The sequence below is a fragment of the Centroberyx gerrardi genome, chromosome 11 (genome assembly GCF_048128805.1).
Source record: "Centroberyx gerrardi isolate f3 chromosome 11, fCenGer3.hap1.cur.20231027, whole genome shotgun sequence".
NCBI classification, from domain to species: Eukaryota; Metazoa; Chordata; class Actinopteri; order Beryciformes; family Berycidae; genus Centroberyx; species Centroberyx gerrardi.
In genome coordinates this window covers 25,533,586-25,556,717 of record NC_136007.1, presented here as the reverse complement: position 1 = coordinate 25,556,717, position 23,132 = coordinate 25,533,586, and the positions used below count along the sequence as shown (strand labels likewise).

The 23,132-nt window shown below is 43.1% G+C and overlaps 2 protein-coding genes across 3 annotated transcripts in view; both read left to right on the top strand.

Moving 5' to 3' along the window:
- Positions 1-602: 602 nt before the first annotated feature.
- msantd2 (Myb/SANT DNA binding domain containing 2) lies at positions 603-5,141 on the top strand. Its single transcript, XM_078286770.1, has 4 exons — positions 603-1,031; positions 1,863-2,118; positions 2,219-2,282; positions 3,098-5,141. Exons 1-4 carry the CDS (start codon positions 603-605, stop codon positions 4,017-4,019), a joined length of 1,671 nt encoding a protein of 556 aa, XP_078142896.1. The 3' UTR covers positions 4,020-5,141.
- A 4,864-nt stretch (positions 5,142-10,005) lies between these two features.
- esama (endothelial cell adhesion molecule a) overlaps positions 10,006-23,132 on the top strand; it is a 50,677-nt gene continuing 37,550 nt past the window's right edge. The window contains exons 1-2 of one of the 2 annotated variants that reach the window (XM_078286600.1): positions 10,086-10,113; positions 10,231-10,432. In XM_078286600.1, coding sequence (XP_078142726.1) covers positions 10,366-10,432 — 67 coding nt within the window. In that variant the 5' untranslated portion in view covers positions 10,086-10,113; positions 10,231-10,365. Of the gene's footprint in view, positions 10,433-23,132 lie in introns of both variants that reach the window. The other variant, XM_071924518.2, reaches the window with a different exon arrangement.

The window sequence follows — 23,132 nt, the reverse complement described above, 5'->3', positions numbered from 1 at the left end:
GATACCAGGTGAATGCAATTAACTGTAATTAACCAAGGTGAAAACCTCTTGACTATACTACTTATTGGACGTTGAGCACTATAATGCAGTGGTTCCCAATCCTGATCCTCGAAAGTGCTCCTGGTTTTCTATCCTACCAGGTTGTATCGCAGTTAATTACATTAAGCAGGTGTAAGATAGTCCCTTATTTGATGGCTAGGATGAAAACTAGCAGGGCTCTGGGTCCTGAGGACCAGGGTGGGGAACCACTGGTCTACACTACACTGTACATGGCGAGAGAGTATACCTATGTTTAGAATAGTAATTCTTATATAGGTTCTGACTGGCATATTTTCCAATTAAATACATTATTGTGAAATTAAACTATTCCTCATTTTGGTGGGGACCCCCTGGAACCCCTCCTGGGGGTCTCTGGGTCCAACTTTAGGAACCACTGGGATAGGACAGAGGATGAAACTAGCTCAATCAAGAGGTTTGCTTGCTTGCTTTTTTCACCTGCAATCCAAAATCTTCGAGGATCCACGCCGTATTTTACGTCATCCCGTCTGGCGCAAGTCCCGAACGTCACCTCCCCTCCCCCTCCCCTTAGCAACAGAGGCAAGATGGCGGCGTCCAGTAACGCGGAGCATTCTCCCGAGATATCGACGCCGTTAAAGATACCGAAAACGGAGGTGCCGTCCCCGGAATCGGAGGACTTGAGTGACAGTAATCAATACCACTCCAATCCCTCCACGCCAAATCGCTTTTCGCCGTTGAACGTGGGCTCGGGGACGGCGGGCCGGACGGCGGCCTCATCCTCCAACAGCTTCACGGCTTGCCGAGGGATGTCGTGGACCCCGTCCGAGACAAACGCCCTCATCGCCGTCTGGGGCAACGAGAGGCTGACCGAGGCGAGGATGCAGCAGCTGGAGGTCGCGGGTACCGTGTTCTCCGGCAAGGCCCCCGGTCCTGCCATGTACGAGCGGGTCTCCCGAGCCTTGGCCGAGCTGGGTTACGAAAGGACCCCGTCCCAGTGCAGGGAGAGGATGAAGGTAAATATGAGGGCAAGATGGGGGGCAGAATATGCTCCCTCCTCCATCATCAGCATCTCTACCTGTAGCTTTGTGACCAAGCTTGAGAAGATAGCAGTTGTCATGCAGCTGCTGTCGCTTGCAGTGCAGATTACTGGGTTGTGGGATCACACAAAAAAATCACTCTAGTTACATGACAGGCCTGGCTATTTGTCTGACCTACAGCTAAAGCAGACTATTAGCTACCTGCACACTATGCAAGCACCAAGTCTCCTACTAGTCCCAGGCGCCGATCTGCTGACATAGATAAATGTACACTGTGCAAGATATTAGGACTACTTTCCTAATACCTTGTTACACTCCCCTTTGCATGTCTCAGCTGTCTCAAGCAGGGATACAGTGGAGGGCAAACCCACCCCACTATTTCCACTTGTCGAATAGCTTACCCACCTTTATACTATGACATATAATGTATATTTATGGTACACATCATGTTAAGTAGTGTAAGATATGTGGTAGATAGGGGGGGGATGCATAAATTCATTGATTTTTGTTACTATGGGTGGTTCTTTTCCTTATGATGATCACCCAATACAGAATGGAGGTCGTAGTTTATGTACTTTTTTATTTACCACCCCATCACTCCTCTCAAGCCCTAAAAATCCTTCTTTAACCCATCTCGTCCCCTTCATCTACATCTCCCTTTGTAATCAAAGCGGTTCAAAGTGCCTCATGTTTAGTATTTAATTCCCCTAACCAGGTCGAACATTACTTCAACTAAAGCTAAGCAACAACATGTTTCCATATCGCCAGCCTGTACAAATAGCTGACATGTCCTCCCATCTCGTCCAGACGCTGCGGCGCTGCTACAGCCGCGTGAAGGAGCACGGTATCGGCAAGAGGAAGAGCAGCTACTCCATAGAGCAGCTGGAGAAGGTGTTCGGCCAGGGAGGCTGGGACTCCCAGAGCTGCGCGCCGGTGCTGATCAACAGCAGCGGGCTGTATCAGGAGATGGAGTCCGACGGCAGCACCCTGGAAGACTTCTCCCAGGAGGACTGGTGCAACCAGGTGCTGGCCTCGGCCTTCCAGGAGGGAGACATGGAGGCTGGTGAGTGAGCGTTTGTGTTGGCGAGCGGTGAGCACATCGCATTGACACAGTTGAACAGTTGGTTTGAACTCTTGTGTTTGTGCTCTTTTTTTTCCTCCAGAAGAAATCCAGGTGCCTAAAAATAGAGTTCTACAGATTCAAGCAGAGCTGTCAGAACAAACCCAGTAAGTCAACTTGGACAAAGGCTATCCTCACTGTGTCTTTGTTAATTGAACATGTTAGGCTTTGTGCTGTAAGTTGTGACTTTGTCTAATCATAAGTTATTGCTAAAAGGCCAACACTATCATTTGTTTTCAATACTGTTTCCAGTATTGTTCAATAATACTAACAATTTGACAATACTCTGAATAGGACATCTTATTACAGTCGTCTTTCCCCAATTAAGTTCTTAATCTGAGTGAGCATGTGCCAATTGAAACAGATTTGGTGATTGTCTAAGTCGATTCTTTTGTCCTTGTGGAGAATGTTCTTCTGAAGTTGTCTTGGAGAGAACAAACTTCTCATGAATGTGAGAATGCACAGAGAATGCATCTTTATGGGTTGAGACAGGCTGTGAGCTTAAGGTCGTGCAATCAATTAAGACGCACGGGTGTTCATTCCCCCAGCTGATTCAACTGGCTCTGTACCATACACTATAATGCTATTTATTTGTGCCAGCTTGTAGGGCGTGATGCATCATTCTCGTAATTAATCTTGAGGCTTCCCATTCATTCTCGTCAGCCAAGTCAGCATCTACTGCATCCTCGATATTTTGTGGTTGGCAAGTAAAGTTCAAGGATCTTTATCCATCCTCCGTCCTCTGTGTTGTTTTGTTTTGGAATCGTATTTCGGCCATTAGATGTTACGTCAAATGTGTCATGCCAAGAACACATACTGAGAAAGACCTTATGCACTGGCATTACATTTGTAAAGTACTTTGTAACTTTAGAAAGATGCATTATTGCTGTTATAATCATTAATGCATCTTGTTTTCCCACAGAAAAAGGGATGTGATGCAGAATGTGATGCGCATCCTGGAGTCGGTGCAGCTGAAATGGGAGCACTTCCAGACGTGGACGGAGTTCTCGCGGTTGCACCTCTCCAACAAACTGGCCATCTTCGGCGTGGGCTACAACACGCGCTGGCGCGAGGACGTGCGTTACCACTATGCCGAGATCAGCTCCCAGGTGCCGCTGGGCAAGCGGCTCCGAGAGTACTTCAACCCCGAGAAGCCCGAGGGCCGCGTCATCATGACCAAAGTTCAGAAGATGAACTGGAAGAATGTCTACTACAAGTTCCTGGACATCACCATCAGCGAGGCGCGCTGCCTGGAGCTGCACATGGAGGTGGACTGGATCCCCGTAACCCAGTCCAGGGTGACGGGGTGCAGCAAAGGCACGTCCCACTACCTCCTGCCTGGGGACATCCCCAAGGCATATGGACTCTACGCTGTTGGCTATGAGGTGGTGGCGCCCTCTAACGACACCGCTCAGATGTCGGGCGATAGTCAAGACCACAGCTTACCTCAGTGTGAGATGGAGTTGGAGAGCGTGACCCGGAGCCAGGCCGACGGAGAAGCAGCAGGGAAGGGTGACAGGACTGGGGCTAAAGTCACTTACTGCTACCTAGGCATAGCCGAGGATAGGACCCTACAGCAGTGCCTGTTCCAGCACTTTCAGGGTTCCGCGAAGCACTATGTCCACAGGGAACCCTCCGCTGTCACGCGTTTCCTGCAGGAGAACTGTCGCAGTGGCACCGGAGGTCAGGACGGGGAAGGAGGCGAAGGTTCGTCTCAACATTTGGCCATTTACATTAAGTTCATCGAGGTGGAGCTGGACTTCCTCTCAGCAGGCTCCCTGGTGGAGTGCCTAGAAATTGCTGTGGGCTATTCCTTAAAGTACAACAACAAAGAGACATTGTAACTACCGCTCAGTGTTTTCGACTTGCCTTGATAAGATAGTTAACAAGTGTTACAGCCAGCAGGGGCACATGAAGGGTCACCAGTTCTGTCTGTTACATAGCATGGATGTGTGCAAGAATCTGTCAAATCATTTTTGCAGCCTTTTTCATCCCTCTTGACCCAGTTTTGTTACTCTGCCACTAGACCCTAATCAAGGCAAAACGAATAAAGACATTCAATGCAGCAAATGCATTGTATGCAAATATGGGAACACTGGCTTAAGTATTTCAATGTATTACAGAGATGTGACATCCAAGAAATATGTACTTATTATTTTCAGCTAATATATGCACTACAAAGGTTGTGCTGCTCGTCTTGTGTAGACGAATATTGCCTCATCAGGGAGCGTAGGGTTGGCAAGGTGACTACTGCAGTATGCATCTGTCTACCTCAGTAGGATGTAGCAACCGAGGCAGCGAGGGGACCATAGCGTGTATTTGTTCTGAAACTGCCTTTACTTTGACTGTCGAGGTCTGGATCTGTATTCACAAAGCATCTAAGAACAATGCCTAATTTATGCCTTGCGTTTGCACCCATGGGGCTGTGGGTATCAGCAGGTAGACACCACAAAGGCTCTGCTTATGGGTTACCAGCACCTCCCAAATATTCCAGTTGTGCCACAGTCTTGCAGATAACACAAAGACAAAAGAGTATTCCAGCGGTTGTGATAATCTGCTTGCGCACAGGTATAAACAAGGCCTAAGAGTACTGATCTAGGACCTATAGTCAGGTTGTATGACTATAAGCTGCAGAGGTAAACTTGTCCTAGACCAGTATTCAAACTGGATTCTTTATGAATATGATTCCTGAGGTTATGTGCAATGTGCCAGGAAAGGACTGTGTAGGTGAAGAATTACAATGGATAATGAAACCATTGAATGAATCCATATTGAATCTGTCTATGTATATGAAATCTACCTTATATATCTATATAATATATATTTAAGAGTATTGATGTTCTTGAGCATTCCAGCTTTTGCGAACTTGCAGCATTCATTTGTTTGGGTATATATGAATATGATATTTTATATTATTTTATTGGTTGACACCATGTCTTGTATGTAATTGTTTTGAGGTCACAGTCTTGTATGTTTACATGTTTTAAAAAAACAATAAATGGGGCACTCACCATCATTTGCCACTCATTGAAAATGGTTTTGTGTGTTCGTTTGAGCAGCAGGTTGGTCTAGAGGTGCAGTGGGTGCTGGTTTGTAGAGCTGCAACGATTAATCGATTAATCGATTAGTTGTCAACTATTAAATTAATTGCCAACTATTTTGATAATCGATTAATCGGTTTGAGTAATTTTTTAAGAAAAATAAGTCAAAATTCTCTGATTCCAGCTTCTTAAATGTGAATATTTTCTGGTTTCTTTACTCCTCTATGACAGTAAACGGAATATCTTTGGGTTGTGGACAAAACAAGACATTTGAGGACATCATCTTGGGCTTTGGGAAACACTGATCGACATTTTTCACCATTTTCTGACATTAATTAATTCTTGTCGATTAATCGAGAAAATAATCGACAGATTAATCGACAATGAAAATAATCGTTAGTTGCAGCCCTACTGGTTTGATTCCTGAAACTGATACGAAAGTGCAATTGACCTGTAAACTGAAGCCTGAAAGGTAGCTGTTTTTATATCTGTGGTGCCTACAGACCACTAAAATATAGAAATGTGTGTATTCAGGAAGACAAATTCCAATATCTTTATGTATTATCTTGACCTGTTTGGACCTGTTTTCAGCCCAAAATGAATCATAGTGCTGTGATACCAACATCCAGGTACACTGTATCCTGAGCAAGGTGAAGGATTGATGACCTATCAATCAATTACCTATCTTTGAATAGACAGGTCACTGTGTAACTTTAATCCTGTGGATTGCAGTAACTGCATGGATGTGTGCAAGACTTGGAGGAAATATGTTGTTCACCAATGTGGCCAGGAGATGGCAATAGATGGCTATTGGTGAAAATCCAAGCATGGTCCTGTAGAAATGACTTTATAATCCCTCCTCTTTGAGAAACAAAGTCTACTGAGGCCTGCTTAGAGAGGCATTGATGTTATCCAGTTTATTCTCCAATCTCATAAATGGAACTAAAGTCATTTGCTGCACTCTGTGAGTATCTTATCACCTAATGATGACTTGTGAAAAGTGAAAACGTTTTTTAATCTGGCACTGACCCTTAATGGTGGCAAAGTCGGGAACCGAATAATATATATATATGAGATGCAGTTTTATTATTATTGTTTGCCTGTTCATTTTAATGTTATTTCTACTTTACCAGATTGCATTCACAGAGGAGACAGTGTTTTACTTATGTTCAGTGACTGCATCAACAGGTAGTATACCTTTAATATAGATGTAGAGTATTAGAGTTTAATATAGAGTATTTATTATATGTGCAAAAATATTCCCAGCATTACGTGACATTACCCTTGAAAGAAATTACACACAACTAATGTGTAAAATGCTGTAAATAAATATTTCATTGTACCCCACTGTATACTTGATGGGTTTGCTTTTGTCTACAATGAATGTGTGTTAGTCTTACACACATACACTATATCACACACAGACCGACAACAGAGGAAATTTGCTGAATGTAAATTCTAATAATCTACAGGGGCCTTTTGTTATTAAAACAATAGATGTAAAAGTCAAACTGCCATTCAATAATTAGACTATATTCTACCACTTCACTGGTGAAAAGCAAACACAAAAAATAAACTGTGCTGCATAGTTGTCAGAGAAACCATATCAGCACAATCATGCGTTAGAGGTTACTGTTAACTGAGATTAACTGTTATTTGCATGTGAGTATTTCTCTTCATTTGTTTTACAGGCTTAACACCTTTAGAAGTTGGTGTCAAGTGGTTTTAAAGCCCCTAGCAGTTCTTTAGTCAGTGGGTGATAGTTTAGGTCTCAGTTAAGGCTATAATATTTAACTAAATTAAAATTAAGACTAAAATCAAAGCAATCAAGAATTATTTTCAAGTACAGTGCAGAGTAGATTGGAGTCTACAGCATGTACAATAGAAAGCCTCTCAGTAGGAGGGCAGGTCCTGGATCAGTGAGCAGGTCTTCAGTGTTTACAGCAGCTCTACAGTATCTAGGGCAGTGATGATGACCGCAGTGCCACAAAATTGCAATAGGCTAACACCAGAGATATTTTTATGCAGGTTTATGCAGATTTCTACAAGCATGTACCCTATAGTGTATAATCTGAGATAATCTGATCATAAAGACAATAGAGTCTCACTGTGTTGTCCTCACACACTTTACCATGCTTCATTTAGGCATTTTATCAAAGTTACAGCAACACTTAAATTGTTCTTTGGTTAGGGTTATGGCAGATTATTTATTAGTCCAAATAAATAGTAGTTACTGTTCAATTAGGGAATATCTAGGCGTGGGTTCTTCTAATGCCCACAAACATAGGCGACACACTACTTGTGGCAAGTAAACTGTCGGCCCAGTTGCTATTTAAAAGTAGTTTACATTGAGAATCAACATGTTACATCTCCAATGCACAGTCCAATTACCTTTTCAAGCACAATATTAAAAGGAGCAATCCAATCTGTTTTCCACCACCAGTAACACATCCACAATATTACCCTACTTTGGAAAAAAAACACCTCCCTATTACAGCCTTTTTCCAATCATCTTAACATGAAAAGTGAAATTGGAGTGCACATCAGCGCTCCCTTAGTGAATACCAGCCTTTATTTTCATGAATAGCAATATGTAATAATGTTGACTGCCCAATCATAATTTATTTTGGTTTTACATCTCCTATTAATGCTTGTGTACCATAGACCTTGGTAATAATATGTTCTTTCGAGATGCAAATATGTTTTCATCATTGCTGACCTTTCAGTGGATCTGCTATGCATTAAATTTGCTTGAAAAGTCTACCAAAATCAACTGAGTGCACTCTACATTGTAGATCCCTTTACCTGCTTTTCACAGGAACTGGCTATAGGAGGAATTATTATCCATACAATGATGAAAGTTGCCATACTTTTACAGTATATCTTAAATGTTTCTTTAGAGCAATACTTAATATAATGGAATGAGCAACATGTTTCGCCTCCAGGTGTCAGGTTTGCTCATCGGGAGTTTGTTTTTTCTATTTAGATTAAGAGTCCAGAATCCAGTATTAGCCTCAGCCCTGCTCAAATTATTTTGCACCAAAAGAAAAATAGAGGTGTCTTGACAGCTTTCCCCTTCTCTGAATGCAGCAGATTTCAGCTGCAGGCCCAGATGCATTCGCAGCAACACAGCAAAATCTCACCCCCATAAGGATCGGACCCTGCTTCCTTGGATTTAATCACAGGAATAACCCTTGTTCACCTCTCATAATTGAACAGTCCCTCCGCATTAGCCTCACCTTTGTTGCTGAGGCAACCGGGCAAGCAAAGAAAATGAAATAAAGGGGTCTGTCCACCTCTGGGAGCGCAGGTCAGTCCATATTTTTACATGCTCACCTTGGGAATTCATGTCAAGCTGAGTCGAGTCTGTTTCTCTGCTTTCAAACCCACACCTCTTCACACATGATAGAACATGAGCTTAAGATTTTCCAGGGGAGACTGGGGGGAAAAAAAGAGATGGGGCTTTACTTGTGTGGTTTTGGAAATAGGCTTATTGTTGAGGCAGCTTGAGCCAGGGCATTTGAAATTGGCAAGTTGCACACATAAGTATGCCTGCCTAGAATATCCTCTGAAACTCTTTTTTTGCCCTTCATCTCATTAAGAGGCAGATTCAGGTCAGGTCAGTCAGGGTTGAGACACTTCACTCCTTTGAATGTGTGTGCTATCAAACTTTGTCAGTTTTAACAGGACTTGAGAAAATTATTTTCCATGTATGTTGTTTTTTTGAGCAGTGTCTACTTAAGAAAAACTAGTTCGTAAATGCTATATGTGAAAATTTAACCTCATATTCACACCTTGGCAATGAATTTTCCCTCCTCCTTTCCCTTTCAGAGAGAATTTTGACTTAATTTTCATATCAACATCTGAGGAAAAATCTCCCATTTTGGATGTAGCCTATGCCTACTATTGGAAATACATCACATGGTAGGACTTTTTAGTCACAATCCACAGCCCTGTCATGGGTTATGGATGATATTTGGACTTTTACAATGTTTTGAAATGGTTTTTAGCTAGCTGTTGCTGCAAGACCACGAATGTTCAGTGGGACTTTACTGAATTTAGATCTGTTTTTTCACGCTTCTATTCAAGAAACTAACTAGCCTATATAAAGGACATTTCACCACATTGGCAGTTTTCCAATATGTCAGCAACAATACGTCGACAAGTAGGCTAACTACAAAAGAATTGTTACATTGGTAGGACAGGTTATTTGTATATTATATCCGTTCATGCATTTGCTGTATTATTCTCGATGTGTTCAGTTGTTTTAGTGTTTCTTGCCTATCTTCAGCCTACCTTAGCTCTCTCTTATATCGCTATCCTACTCTCTGCTGCTGCGACGACCCAATTTACCCAAGAGGATTATTAAAGTTTCATTTTATCTGATATCACGTGTGGTCATGAGAATATGTACTTGTTAATTCTAAAAAGTATATTTCAAATTTGTAATTTATGAAAAGAAGCTTTTGCACCTGCGTGTAACGGTGAGAATCAACGAACAGGTGTAGCTCGCTTTACTGCGTTAAGCTACCAAAATATAGCCGGAATAATACCGGACGTAACTCGCGTTTGCCTTCAAAATAAAAGCGGCACTGTTAGGCAAAGCGATCGTTGCAACCAATTTCGCAAATGACAGGTTTTATTTTGACACTCAGAACCGGAAGTTGTATTTTTCGTTCTGACCGGCATGACACCAGTTGGCTCTCTGAGGTGGCGAGGCTCTCTCTCTCCATGTCTCGCTCTATGTCTCTCTCCCCTGCTCTCTCTCTCTCTGAAAAGGACACAGGATGACAAGTTGCATAGTTGTACTCGCTGCGGTCACGGTGAGGAGGGAATTGCAGATGCAGCCAAGCCTAAAGAGGAGAAGAAGAGTCGTGGAGGACCTTCAGTGTTGGAGGTGCTGATACATTTTACACTTCACTTTATTACCACCTCGCTGCAAAGTCAGAAAGAGGATTATAAGGAGGCTTCCATATTTCCTCACCTGAAGTGTCTCTTACCTTACCTTACCTAGCTAACGTCTCTGCCGGGAGACTGAAGGAAAGCCACTTGACAGACTTGAAGAGCTTTGCCCGAGGCGAAACACAGCTCATATATAACTGGGCGAAGGACATTAGCATTGGGAAGTGGAAACTGCGGCTGCTGAACCATGGAGGTCTATACTACTTCGAGGAAACTTACTTTGCTGTCGTTTACCTTTCTGTGGGGGCTGTCAGGTCAGTAGCTAATGAGCATTTTGAATTTACCATTCCTGTTTGTTTTTGTGTTTTGTTTTTTCTTACAAGTTACTCACACAGACTCATTCCATCCCATACTGCAAAAAATGAACTTGAAAATAAGCTCACAATGTATTTACAGGTATGTTTCAAATTATACAAATATGAATGAAAGTGTAAGCTACCTGTAGGTGACATTCATTGAAAATATAGGCTACTTTGGACATTGGAAATACATTCTCAGCAAGTATGTCCAAAATATAATTTTGGCCACTCAACTATATCCTGAGTGAATGTTATTTACATGTATGAGTACATATTTGGCCATTTTTTTGTATATTTTGAAACATATTGTATCTCTAGACATTCTATTATTCTTCAAGTATGTGTGAAATGTATTTTTTAACAGAATGGGCTTGAAAACATGCTAACATTATTCATAATAATAACTAATAGGGAAATGGCAATAGTTCATGACCCAAAAGGTGAAATAAATAATATCTGTTTCTCAAGGCTTGCTATGTGTGCCAGAGGATGAAGGGATGGATTTAAAGCTGAAACACCTGTTTGTTTTTCACAGGATTTGAAACAAGTGTGTTACACATGATTATGTCTTCCAGGGAAGAATAATCCCTTTATAGCTGCTGCAACATTGGCTCAGCAGTCACTCTCTCTAGCAATGTATTAAACTCCTACTTTCACTGATAGCTGTACAGTACATGCAGCCTACTTTTCCCCTGCCATCTTTTTGATTTAGAAATTGGGCCACGGTACAGCTGCGTGAGTGTTTTACGTCTTTAGGAATAAGAAGTTATGAATCATTGATTGTATTAAGTGAAAATTCTGACAATGTCTAATCATACGAAGGTAGCCTCATTTTTACACTTGCCAAGATTTTTCACCATGGTGACAGTATGTTTAAATGCCAATTTCTTTCATGGGATGGGTTGGCTGGATAGTTGTTTTACCTTAGAGAAGTCTATAGTCTGTCTGAAGTCTTAAGATTATACAATATAACTCTTTGGTTATAGGCAGAAATCACAAGCAAAGTGTAGTCACCAACAAACTGCATGAATACAGGTCACAGAGGCAAAAGCAACATGCTTCTCATTTAAAAGAAAACCATGATCCTTAAATAGCATAATGGGATTACTATTGATTTAAATTCATTTGGTCATAATTGCAGTGTCCCCTTTGACTCAACTCACAGCAGTAACAGAGGCAACATTTTTGCTGACATTTGTATGGAAATCCCCCCCCCCCCCTTTTTTGGTTTATAGACAGAAGCCGGTGACTGCACTTTTATTTCCCCCACGAGACATGAAATCAGGTGGAAGCCTCTTATTTTGTTATTAATTTGCTCTAGGCTGCCCGAGCCTGTGTGCCTTTGAGTGCTGTTGCCAAAACAATCACATGTGCTGACGTGGGCAATCTCAGTCTCGCCTGTTTCATCCTAAGGGAGCGGTATTGCCTGAAAACTGCTACCTTTTTACCATTTAGACACCCATGATAACATTTTAGTTCAGATGCCACTGAGACATTCAGAGGAGCGATTCCATGATGGACCCTAACCTCAGTCCATGTCTCAAATAGTGACTCATCTGGAGATTTAACACCAGGCAGTGATTCAGTGTTACGATACAACAATGCATTACAACAACAGTAGCTGACCTTGACCTCAGCATTCGACTCACCATCAGTCCCCTGCAGGTGTGTCCTGAAAACACTGAGTGGTCAAGATTCGAGGAGGAAACGGTCATGAATAGCGGCCTGTGGTAACAGGAAAACTGGACACTCCTTGAGTCTCAGTGTTGTATTGCTTTAGAGCAGGAAGTGAGCAACCGTCCTCTGACAAACAAGATAAGACCTCGTTCGGTCTCTCAGTCAAAAGTCGAGTAATGGAGAATGCTGTTGGACTGTCGAAGTTGAAAGAACCAGTGATCTTAAATTTGATACGAGTAAATCATGATTGTGTGCCGAAAAAATGGCTGTTGTCACTACAATGAGATCAGAAAGCGTATATGTGCGAGTGTATTACTTTGAAACGCAGTTATGGAGCCATTTGATATAGTTAGACATTAATATACCTGGAATAAATAGGGAATTACCCACCTAGCGTTATGCGTGGGAGTTACTTTCTGGGTGACTGACAATGTTTGGGATCATTGGTTCAAGGAAGAGTAAGCGAAAATAGGCAAGTAAGCAGGGTGACGCAACTTAAACTGTTCACATTCAAGTTTGCGATGTGGCCCCTGGGACACTAGGAGCCCATCACTGAGCTTTAACGCTGTCCTGTGTTCAATTCATTGGTACCTTCACAATTTTAATTTGACATTGAACTTTTGTGATTTCGTTTTTTGCTATATCTCATACATACATCAGTTGTATGTGTTTGGATTAAGCCATTGCTTGCATGACAGTTCATGGTGCTCCTTAATCTCATAAAGCCATTAAGATCGTCTAAGTAAAGTCTTATTTGGATCAACTAATTTGATTACATTAGGCTTGGTTCAGTAGGCTAAGTGCATCATCATGGACTGTATAAATGCTTAAATGAATTTGTCTCCACTGCCACTTGTTCTTAGGCAAGTTACTTTTTCATGAATCTCATTGCTGATGAGCAAGCTATCTTTTATCAGTGCTATTTCATCCTTGCCACTGGATGTGTATAACGCATCCTTGTTATCTAGTTACTGTTGTAATCAAGAATTTATCCATTGATCCTGGTTGAGGCTCTCTCACTCACATTATCTGGACAGCTAGAATGAGAACAGAAATATACAGTCATTGATTTTTTTCAAAGCACTTCAAATTGCAAACTTTTTAATGAATATAAAGTCATTTGGGTCGAATCAGGCAGGTATGCCCAAACAATAGTAGAATGGCATGAACAATACTTGAGTTGCCCCTTGAAAATACTGACAACCCCGACTCTTAATATTTTCTATGGGTGCCCAGCTCTCCAACTGCTTGTTCTGTATTTGCATCAGCATTTTATATGAGTTTAATGTGTGTGTTGTGTGTGTGTGCCTTTGCATGTGCACACCTGATAAGCTTGAAGCTAGAGGACCCTTATCAAAGCCAGTCGTTCATGGCAGCGGTATATAAACGTTGCCTTATCTCTCAACCAACCATCGTACAATTACTCTTCTATTCCGGACACACCATCTGGCAGAAGAACATCTTCATTTGTTTTCCAGGTGGGTCCTACAATGGACTTTACTTATTTAACAAGGTCAATCCATACAAGCTTCAAAGGCTCCATTGGGATGGGGGGGAGGAGAGCTGGGCTGCCACCACCGATTTTCTCTGTGGCGCTCTCAGTGATTTAGGATCATGAGTGAGAGGGTTGCAAGCCTTATTTTTAGCTGCATGTATTATTTTAACACAGGGCCAGTCAGGGCAGCGGTCCTCCCCCCGTCAAAACATATTTTAAAGCTTGGCATACTGTATCTATATATGACGATATGACAGCACTTGCTTGTTTCCTGTTTTCACTCCCTATTGTTCCCCTGTCAACGCTACATCCCAAAATATATCACGCTGTCCCTAAAGACTGCCGAAGGGAGGGCCGTGGAATGCAATTTGTCCAACTTACAACAACTATGGCCTTATCTCTAATTGCCTATTTCTTAGAATAATACCAAATGCATGTGCGGCAAAGCCCCTGTCCGCTTTGAGCCGGGATTACAGCAGTTTGAAGCCTGCGGTCCCCTGTATGTGTCCCCAGCAACTGGTGCAATTTTGATTTGAGGAAGGAGATTGAGGGATTTATTGGTACACACGTAATGACATAGAAATACAACGGCTCACTTTTTTCCCCTCTGGCAAGGCGGTTTGCCGTCCAATCGTCGGTCCATGCAAGTGTGCCCCCGCCTCTTGTAATCCCATGTATTTACACCCACTGGCACTCTGTACGAGTCCCAGGACAGCAAGTCAAGATAGAACCTGCAGGGAGATTAGTGCAGGTTCAACCTCTCAGTGACGGGTAAAGAGAGAGGGCACACTGTGCTGAAGAGATCATACCTAGTTGAAAAATCTTAGCGGGGCTTGTTCCTCTTGGTCATTTCATTCTGTTAATTTCCGTCTCTTCCTCATAGCCTTTGAACCTTCCCCCTTTCGCTGATGTGTTATCACCTTAATAATATAAGGTTTATAGCCCTTCATCATCAAGGGTCAGAGTCTTCTCATCAGCTGTGCACACATGTACAACAATACTTCAGGCTTACAGTGATTCTAAGAATACTGCAGATAGAGATAGGACGCAAGTCATAATTATATTACTTTAATTAAAGTCACGTTCACAGGATTAATACTGTGATTAAGAAACATGGAGCACTGCAATATTAGCTACATTTTTTTCAGGGCTTACTCAACGTAAGCCTGTCCATCACAGGTTTCACAGGCAACACTCTGGATATATTGCGGGAAAGTGACATGGGAACAACGGAAATACAGTGGGAGCAACACGGCTGTAGTTTATGACAGTATGGGGAATGCAGGATGTTGCTTGTCACCTATAAGTGGAGGAGGCACATTCAGGCAGTAATTACAGAATGCAATATTGCATGAAAATAGGAATTTGCGAACTATTTTCCCAGTCAAAGTAGGAGCAGTAATTTGATTATTGTGTGCACAGAAAGATAGGCTTGGTCTTGGTGCCAGTCATGACATGCTGATGTGTGGATGTGTTGGACGTCCCTTTCCTGGGCTTTCTGTGACGTCCCATCCCCGTCCCTGGTCCCCAAAGGATGAAGGCCTCCTCTCAGGGGTCATGAGAAAGCCACTGGGCGACTTTCCCAACATTCGGCCCTGGCCTGGGGACTCTCTTAAAGGCACAGGCACATGCGCTTCCCTCCCTCATCTTTCTCTTCTTCTTCCTTCTCTCTCTCTTTCCCTCCCCATCTCCCTTTCTTGAAAAGGAAGCAGACGGTGCATGGGCAGACCAGACCTGCGGTGTATGGGCGTTCATATTTCTGCCCCCATGAGTGATTGATGCCGGTAAAGACGCCTGCAAGTTCTGATAGAAATCTCTTGTTTTGTGTATTGTTTTGCATATGGGCTACATAAACAGAGTTATTCCCAGCTGATGTTTGCTTCTGGCATTTTACAGTCAAGAATAGCTTCTCTCGGCAAGGCATTATATTCCCTCTCTGGATAATCCAAATAAATGCCAGATGAAGTATATTTATATAAATGTTATCATGGTTTTTGAAGGGGATGTCCCAAATCATAATAATGGCATGTCCTGCTGAATTGCATACACAATGCAAGACTGCAGTGTCAGACTCATACCCAACACCTAATTTAAGGCTGCCTGTGGAGCCAGTATAGCCAGGCTTTGACAATACACTGGCTAATGACTATTTACAGCCAAGGGAGCCACAGGAGGCTTATCAGGTGGCTCCTAGGGCCAGTCTGGCTGCTTCGCTGGCTATTCTCCCTCTTCTCTCAGCCTCATATGTTCTGGCAGGCTGCTGATGTCAAAACCCCCCTTTCCTATCTCCCTCTGGACAGGCAGTGTAGTCGCTGATAGAGTGCTTAGCTAACGCTACCTAGCAGCACACAGCTACTACTGCCTTCAAGCACTGCCTGCCGGAAATATCTTAATTACAAGTTGAGCGCACACGCAAGGTCCCCAAAAAGTGGTAAATACGACCTGGAAAAAGTAGGAGTTTTCTATGATACCTGAGTTGCTGAGTTGAGACATTTAGGAGGCGGGGAGCATGGAAGCTTTGTCAACAACTGATGGTAAATGTGTTGTATTTTACAACAACTTTTAGCTATTAAACCATCAATTACATGCATGATGCACATTTTCTCCTCTTCATTATGCCACTGCAGCAGAAAGTAGCTCTATGCTGTCAGATTTCTAAAATACAGCAACAACCACCAGCAAAACTCCTTTTGCTCCAGGGTGCATTTTGTTATTTCCAAACAAAAGTGTTTAAATGCACAACAACGTCATATTCACGACTTCTTTACTCTTCTGTACTTCTGAAAACCTTGTATTTCAAATATGTCAAAAAGCTCATGCATATATCTAATGGGTTTTGAAAGAGTTTCATAAGCCCAAGGGTCGTAGAATTTTCTCAACCCCACAGAGGATCACAGTCATCAAAACTGGAGTTACAACAATAGCCACGACAATGCTAAGCACTGCCTTGCCTCCCAGTTAGCCACGACGGCGATACCACTATGAACTGGTGCAGCTTGCTTGCAGTGCCGCTGACAGATGTTGCAGCCAGAATTCAACAACAACCACATATCCTTATGACCTGTCCTTCAAAATAAAAAAAAAGTAAATAAAGCTGTGGACAGACGGGAATTGAGGGCAAGGGCTTAGACAAGATAGGTTACATCTGTGTTAAATCATTCTTACTTGGAGGTGGGGTGGGGGGGTAGAGACTGATGCACTTGAGATTTCAGGGACATTGACATAATCCTGTCCTGTATTTGGGTAGCTTGTAATCAGACCATGTCAATGAAATAAGTCTTTGCTAGGGACTGTATTTATTGTTTCTTCTCTAATTACTTATTTCCCACCTCAATGAGCTACTATAAAGAGTCCTGTTCTTCAATGAACTGTTGCAGCTGACTATTGAGTTGAACATAATAAGGCTTAGAGTATGGTCTATAATGCCTTTTTGAGTGTTTGTGTTGAAATAGCCTCAGAATTAGCCCTTTTTGACTGAAACGGAATTATGCATGCCATGGTGTAAAAAGGATTATTACCATTGTAAGCATGTTTATGACTTAAATTCATTGTGTCATAGTAGAAGTATCAGACTGATGTAAGTTATATAAAGATAAGGGTCTTTTAAGAAAAAAACCCATAAATTAATGTTTTTCTTCTATATTAGAATATGCCTGCATGCACATGTATGAACACACACACGCGCGCGCGTGCACACACAGGTAAACCATTTTCATAGACCCGGTCATTACATCACTTTGATACCTGTGTGCGGAGAAAATCTCTTTTACATTAGCAAAAGTATAATTACAAAGGCCCGATCAAACACAGATGGAGTAATTGTGTATGAGGTGGCATCGGCAGCAGGCAGCCTTGTGGAAAAACTCATTACGTTCACACTATTAAGCCGAGGCCTTCGGGGCATCAGCGCTGTATTGGCGTTCTCACCGAGGCAGAGCGAGTGATGAAGAAGTGGCTGTTAGAGAGACAGTAGGAGGCACAAGCCAGGTTTATGCCACCGGGCTCACAGTGCATCATGCAGCCTTGAAGGAAAAGTCCACCCTCGCATCCACACTCTCACACTGTGGACACTGTGAAGTGTTGTAATTACATTTTTTGGTGTACCCACTTTCCCTCATCCTGCCTCATCTACTTCTACCTCAATTAGTGATTTCCTACATTTCCCAGAATGCCTTTTGACAACCCCCAGAGGACAGGCGTGACTTTCAGCTGTGGGTTACAGATGTAGATGGAGAGAGCGATAACAGTAGCGATAGTAAGAACAAGAGACCGTTTACTGTTATGTTTTAGATAGTTGAAAATGTTTCTGCTATCTCAACATGATGTCACACTGTCTACAGTTGGCCTGCTATCCATGGGAATAACATCGCCAATATCTGCTTTTTAACAGTGTTTAAGTGTTTTTAGGGTGGAAACATATTTTTCTCTTTTCTATGTCTTCTTATCTTACTTATTCTCTAATTCTTTTTCATTACATTGTGGGCATTTAGCTGGCGATCCTGTCCCGAGCGGCTTGCATTAGCAGCACTTTGACAGGACACAATCATACAGTAGGTGTTGATACACAGTGACAATCAAGCCAATTTAAAGGCATGCTCTTGAAATAGACCAAGGACTGACTTCACATATTCACCCAGTCACACAATGCTCTCAAGATCTTGAGAGCGGCGCCCAACTACGTGATCCGAAACATTGATGTAACTGGTGTCTTTTATGAAGGGTGAGGGTGAGCCGGGGCTTCCAGGCGTCTCAACCCTAAAAGTCCTGTGCCTGCCAGCATAGAAAAATAGCCGCTCTATCGATCACATTTTTTCAGAAGCTTGTCTGTGATGCCCAGGAGGGCAGGCCCTCCTGTCATCTCTGCATTCACTCCACTAACTCCACTCCCTTTCCCCCTCCGCACTGCAAAAAATCCCATCTTAACAAGTCATGTAGTACAGCATTGAGTCTCAACATCTCAATTTCCTCAAGACAAATGACAAAATGTGCCAAGGGAGTGAGAAAATTCCACTTGTTGTCAATGCAAATGAACTTTCTTGAATCAAGTCATTTTCTTGATACAAATGACCTGCCTTGTTTCAAGATACTGACTGAATTCCAAAATGTGGAATTTTTTTTAGAATTGTTTGTTGACATTTTAAGACTTAATATGAGACTAAATGACTTAAGATTGACATTTCTTGCAGTGTATCTCCCCTTCACAGTTCTCCCTCCTCTGCTCTCTCTCCTCTCTCTCTCCCTTCTCACCTGCTTACAAATGCTTCCTCCGTTTTTTTATCATCATCTCATCTCTACTCCCTCCTCCTCCTTGCTCTCTTCTTTTCCTCTTCATCTCACTGTCCACCCCTCTTCCTCCCCCTCCTCCTCCTCCTCCTCCTCCTCCTCCTCCTCCTCCTCTCCTTCATCCCATCTCTCCTGAGGGCTGCAGCTCCAGCATCTCATCAGCATCAGCGTCTCAGGTCAGCCGAGAGGGTTGGAGCGAGGGGACCTTGTTATAGTAGAATCAAGCAAGACTTGTGTGTGTGTGTGTGTGTGTGTGTGTGTGTGTGTGTGTGTGTGTTGTCGGTTTTCACACACCCATTGTATGTGCGTGCATATGTGTGTGTATATAACTGTACAGTCCCTCATTTGAGCCTTCACTTTGTAGCCCTGAGCCCCCTATGTGTTTACTCTCCTCTCTCTCTCTCTCTCTCTCTCTCTCTCTCTCTCTCTCTCTCTCTCTCTCTCTCTCTCTCTCTCTCTCTCTCTCTCTCTCTCTCTCTCTCTCTCTCTTCTTCTTCTTCTTCTTCTTCTTCTTCTTCTACTTCTTCTTCTCTCCACTGATCCTTCCCTCCCTGGGTGGTGTATGTAATTATAGGCTCTTATCCATTTCTCTGTCACACACAACTACACTCTGGAGAGAGCTCAGTTGATGTCATTATCTCTGATAATGGCTCAGAGGTGCAGCTCACACCCCCTCCATCTATAATTGTTGTTTATTGAAAACATCCCCCGCAGCGCCGCCCTCCCCTGCACTGTATTTTGGCTAATGCACCCCCTTACGCAGACAGTCATGAGAGTGGATATGTTTTAATATGCCGCTAATATGCCGTTTCTCAATATGCAGGGGACCTCCGCCGACACTGCCCTAATTGGATTTCTCTTTCTTCATTTGCATTCGAAGTGACAACGGCCCTCAGAGAAAACATGTTTGCCGTCATCAGATTAAGAGCAACTGAGCGGTTTTAAAAACAAACTATTACACAAATGTAATTTCCACGCTCTTCGCCGAAGGAAGAGACTTGGCTGTTTCATTTGGCACAAATGGCTGTATTTCTATCATCGGTTGGACACTTCCCCTCACTTGCAGTAAATCCCCCCTGCAAGGCATTGCTCTCCAGCTATCCTCGCGGGCCACCATTGTTAATTGTGAAAGTCACCGTGGACCTGTGGCCCGCCAAAAGGCTAGATCAGTTTCCTTGCTGTTGATGTCTGATGTCAGCTCTATTTTCTGCTTCTCTAGGCAAGGACAATGGCGTAAGAATTTGTATGTATGTGCAAGACAGGAAAGTGCGTAAAGACATCTGGTAACGGGAAATGGTATCTTTGACATAAAGCTACATGTCGCCTTGAATGCTAGCCTTCACCTAAATGCCAGTTTTGCCTTTGGTGTGTCCCCATCCGCCAGCAAAACACATTACCCCTCATTCATTCATCTCTTTTCTCACGTATCTCTGTGCGGCAGCACAACTGTACACGGGCTCTGAAGTGCAGCACAGGGAGTGAGAGCCCTTATAATCTCCCCTGCACATGTCTTTGAAGAGGTGGAAGTTTCTAAACTGAATGCTAAACAGGATCTATCAGGATTAAGTCTGGATTTGAGGCAGTCTAGCTTACTGCTGACTCTGTTTTAGAATGGCAATATGGAAATGCTCGCCACTTGAACCACAAAGTGATGGAGTTCTCTCGCGTGGGCGGCAGCAGTTTTGCTGAGCCACTCCGGCAAACCTGTGCCTTTTTTTTTAGTAAAGCAGCGACAGAAAAGCTTTTCAGCCGAGTGTCACCATTGACGTTTTGAGCATTCATTAGTGACTGGTCATTACGTTCACTGATTTCCTGAGGCCACCCATCCGTGAGAGACGTTCCCATTAACCCCAGACATTAAGAGTAATTAGGCAAACCGCTCGCTTTTCGTCCGGTTCTTTTCGCTCTGAGGTGCGCCGCGGATTGTTTATGTGAATGTATGCATGACATGCCGAAGGCAATTGGCAATCTGCTTTAGGCAGGCAATTGACCTCTAGGAGCTCTATCTCTATATTCCCAAGAAACCTGAATTCCTGTATGCAGAGGTTTAGATTTGACTCACTGTGCAGTTAAAGCGAGGGAAATCGGAAGGGAAAAGGGTGAGACCTCAGTGCGTCGCGATGAGGCATTGCGGTAGCGCTAGGCGGTATTCAGTCGGATTGTGTGTGACTAGGCCGCACTCACACACACATACGTACACACATGTATACAAAGGCCTTATTAAACGTCTTCATCACTCTGTCATCTTTAATTAAAATCCTCATTTAGATGCAACTTTTTCGTGCCTCTTTGAGACCCTACGCTATAATCACTTCATTCTCCCTTATTCTTCCCCATACCGCTTCCACGACACTCCCGCCTAAACAATTCCCTCGATGTGAACACTTTAATCATGATGGCAGATACATATACCCCCCCCCGCCGCCGCACCCCCCCCAGTCACTCATTTTAACACACATCCTCTGGGAGGACGAAAGGCAAGCCTTGTCTGATCCATAATCGCTCTCTCGAGTTTCCCCCGCGCTCCCTCCTCCGCTATCACGATCGTCAGGAAAATAACTTTGCGGATTCCGTTTAATAACGGCGCGCACACACACACACACACACACACACACACACACACACACACACACACACACACACAGAACTCACAGAGGAATACTGGTTTCTGTCTCGTCTCCCCTCCTGACACTACCTGTCACTGAGCAAGACATCACACAGCGAGGCGCAGGAGAAACGATCAGACCTCCCCTTAACCGCCGAAACTTGTCGCTCATCTGTCTTTTACCTCCTCCCAGTGATAAAAATAGACCCGAGCTGTCAAGTGCCAACCAAGGGTTTTTTTTTTCCTCCTTTCTTTCTCTCGCTCTCTTTTACTTTCACTCATTTTCTTCAGCTCATAATTTGCTGGCTGCAGCAATTTGTTGGACTTGGTCATAACAAGCCACGCGATGGAGCAGCGCGAGTCGCCAAATAAACTATTTCTCCCACTTCTCTTCTGCCAATCACTGCTAATGTGTGTGTATGTAAAGAGGAGGGCCAAAATAACAGAAACACCACACGAAAAAGGACTTAAAACCTGAAGTAACTAACTCTGGCACATGTGCGTATCCTCATGGAGTACAAAGCTGAGAATCAAAGCTGGGAAGGAATGTCGCCGCTTTCATGAAAATAGATGGCTTGTCCGCTGGTATGGCTGATGTTCTTTATCAAAAGCTGTTGTTTATGTTTCCTCATCAAAGTTTGACATAGGAGTTATGTAATCGTTTGGTGGCACGAGCCTGCAGGAACATGCATAACGTGACAAGGCTGGCGATGTGTTCCTACTGGAGTGCTTGAGAAGACCTCTTTGAACTCTGCTCGTGTGAGGATACAAACTCGTAGGCTTACACACACACATACACACACATACACAGAAACACAGAATTTTATTATTGATTGTTATCACTAATGGAGGTCTTATTTATCCTCCCTTCAGTGTCTGATGAATGGGTTATGTAAATAGCTGGTAGAGGAAACATGGCTTGTCCAGAGGTGTATCCTGTTAACTTGAACATGGCTTCTGAAATTCATCTTCCGTGTCTTGATTTTGACCCGAAAATGTGTTTCTAGATCTCCACTTACAAGCCCAATCCTTAATCCAAACATGAACAAAAGAGTTGTCCCTCTACCAAAACTAAAACATAGGATTGGAATTGTTTGATTAAATGACTCTCAGCATGGGAGAACTATGGGAAAAAATTTTAAAGCACTAAACAGTCCTTGACCTTGCCTTAGGATGGTAAAAGAAGCTTGTTTTCCATCTGCAGCCTCCCAAGAGTCTATGCATGTGCTGTCCTAATTGTACTCATGAAATTTTGTCACAGTTTCCTGAGCAAAGCTTTGAGCATTCAAAAAACACCCAATAGGGTGAGCCGCCTGTCTACCAGCATGCTGTAGAAAGACTTCAATCATTCACTGAGACTTCAATTATTCACTCTGTCTCAATAATTCTCAACTTGATTATCTACTGTATAAGCCTTCAGTATACTGTGAGCTTTTTCTCTTGCGTCCCACCACCGCCCTGCTCTTCTCTGTAGGTTTATGATTTATTAAAGGGCATTGGGGGTGTCACGCACAACCTCAGCGGGGATAACCTTGGGCTGACATCGCCCTGCTGCGTTAAACTAGGCTCGGACAATTCAACATAGCACTCAGTGC

Excerpts from the sequence above, each read along its gene's own strand:
- msantd2 (XM_078286770.1), top strand. The coding sequence starts at position 603 with ATGGCGGCGTCCAGTAACGCGGAGCATTCTCCCGAGATATCGACGCCG. Across the intron at positions 1,032-1,862 it reads AGTGCAGGGAGAGGATGAAG|ACGCTGCGGCGCTGCTACAG; the intron begins GTAAATATGAGG and ends CATCTCGTCCAG. Across the intron at positions 2,283-3,097 it reads GAGCTGTCAGAACAAACCCA|AAAAAGGGATGTGATGCAGA; the intron begins GTAAGTCAACTT and ends GTTTTCCCACAG.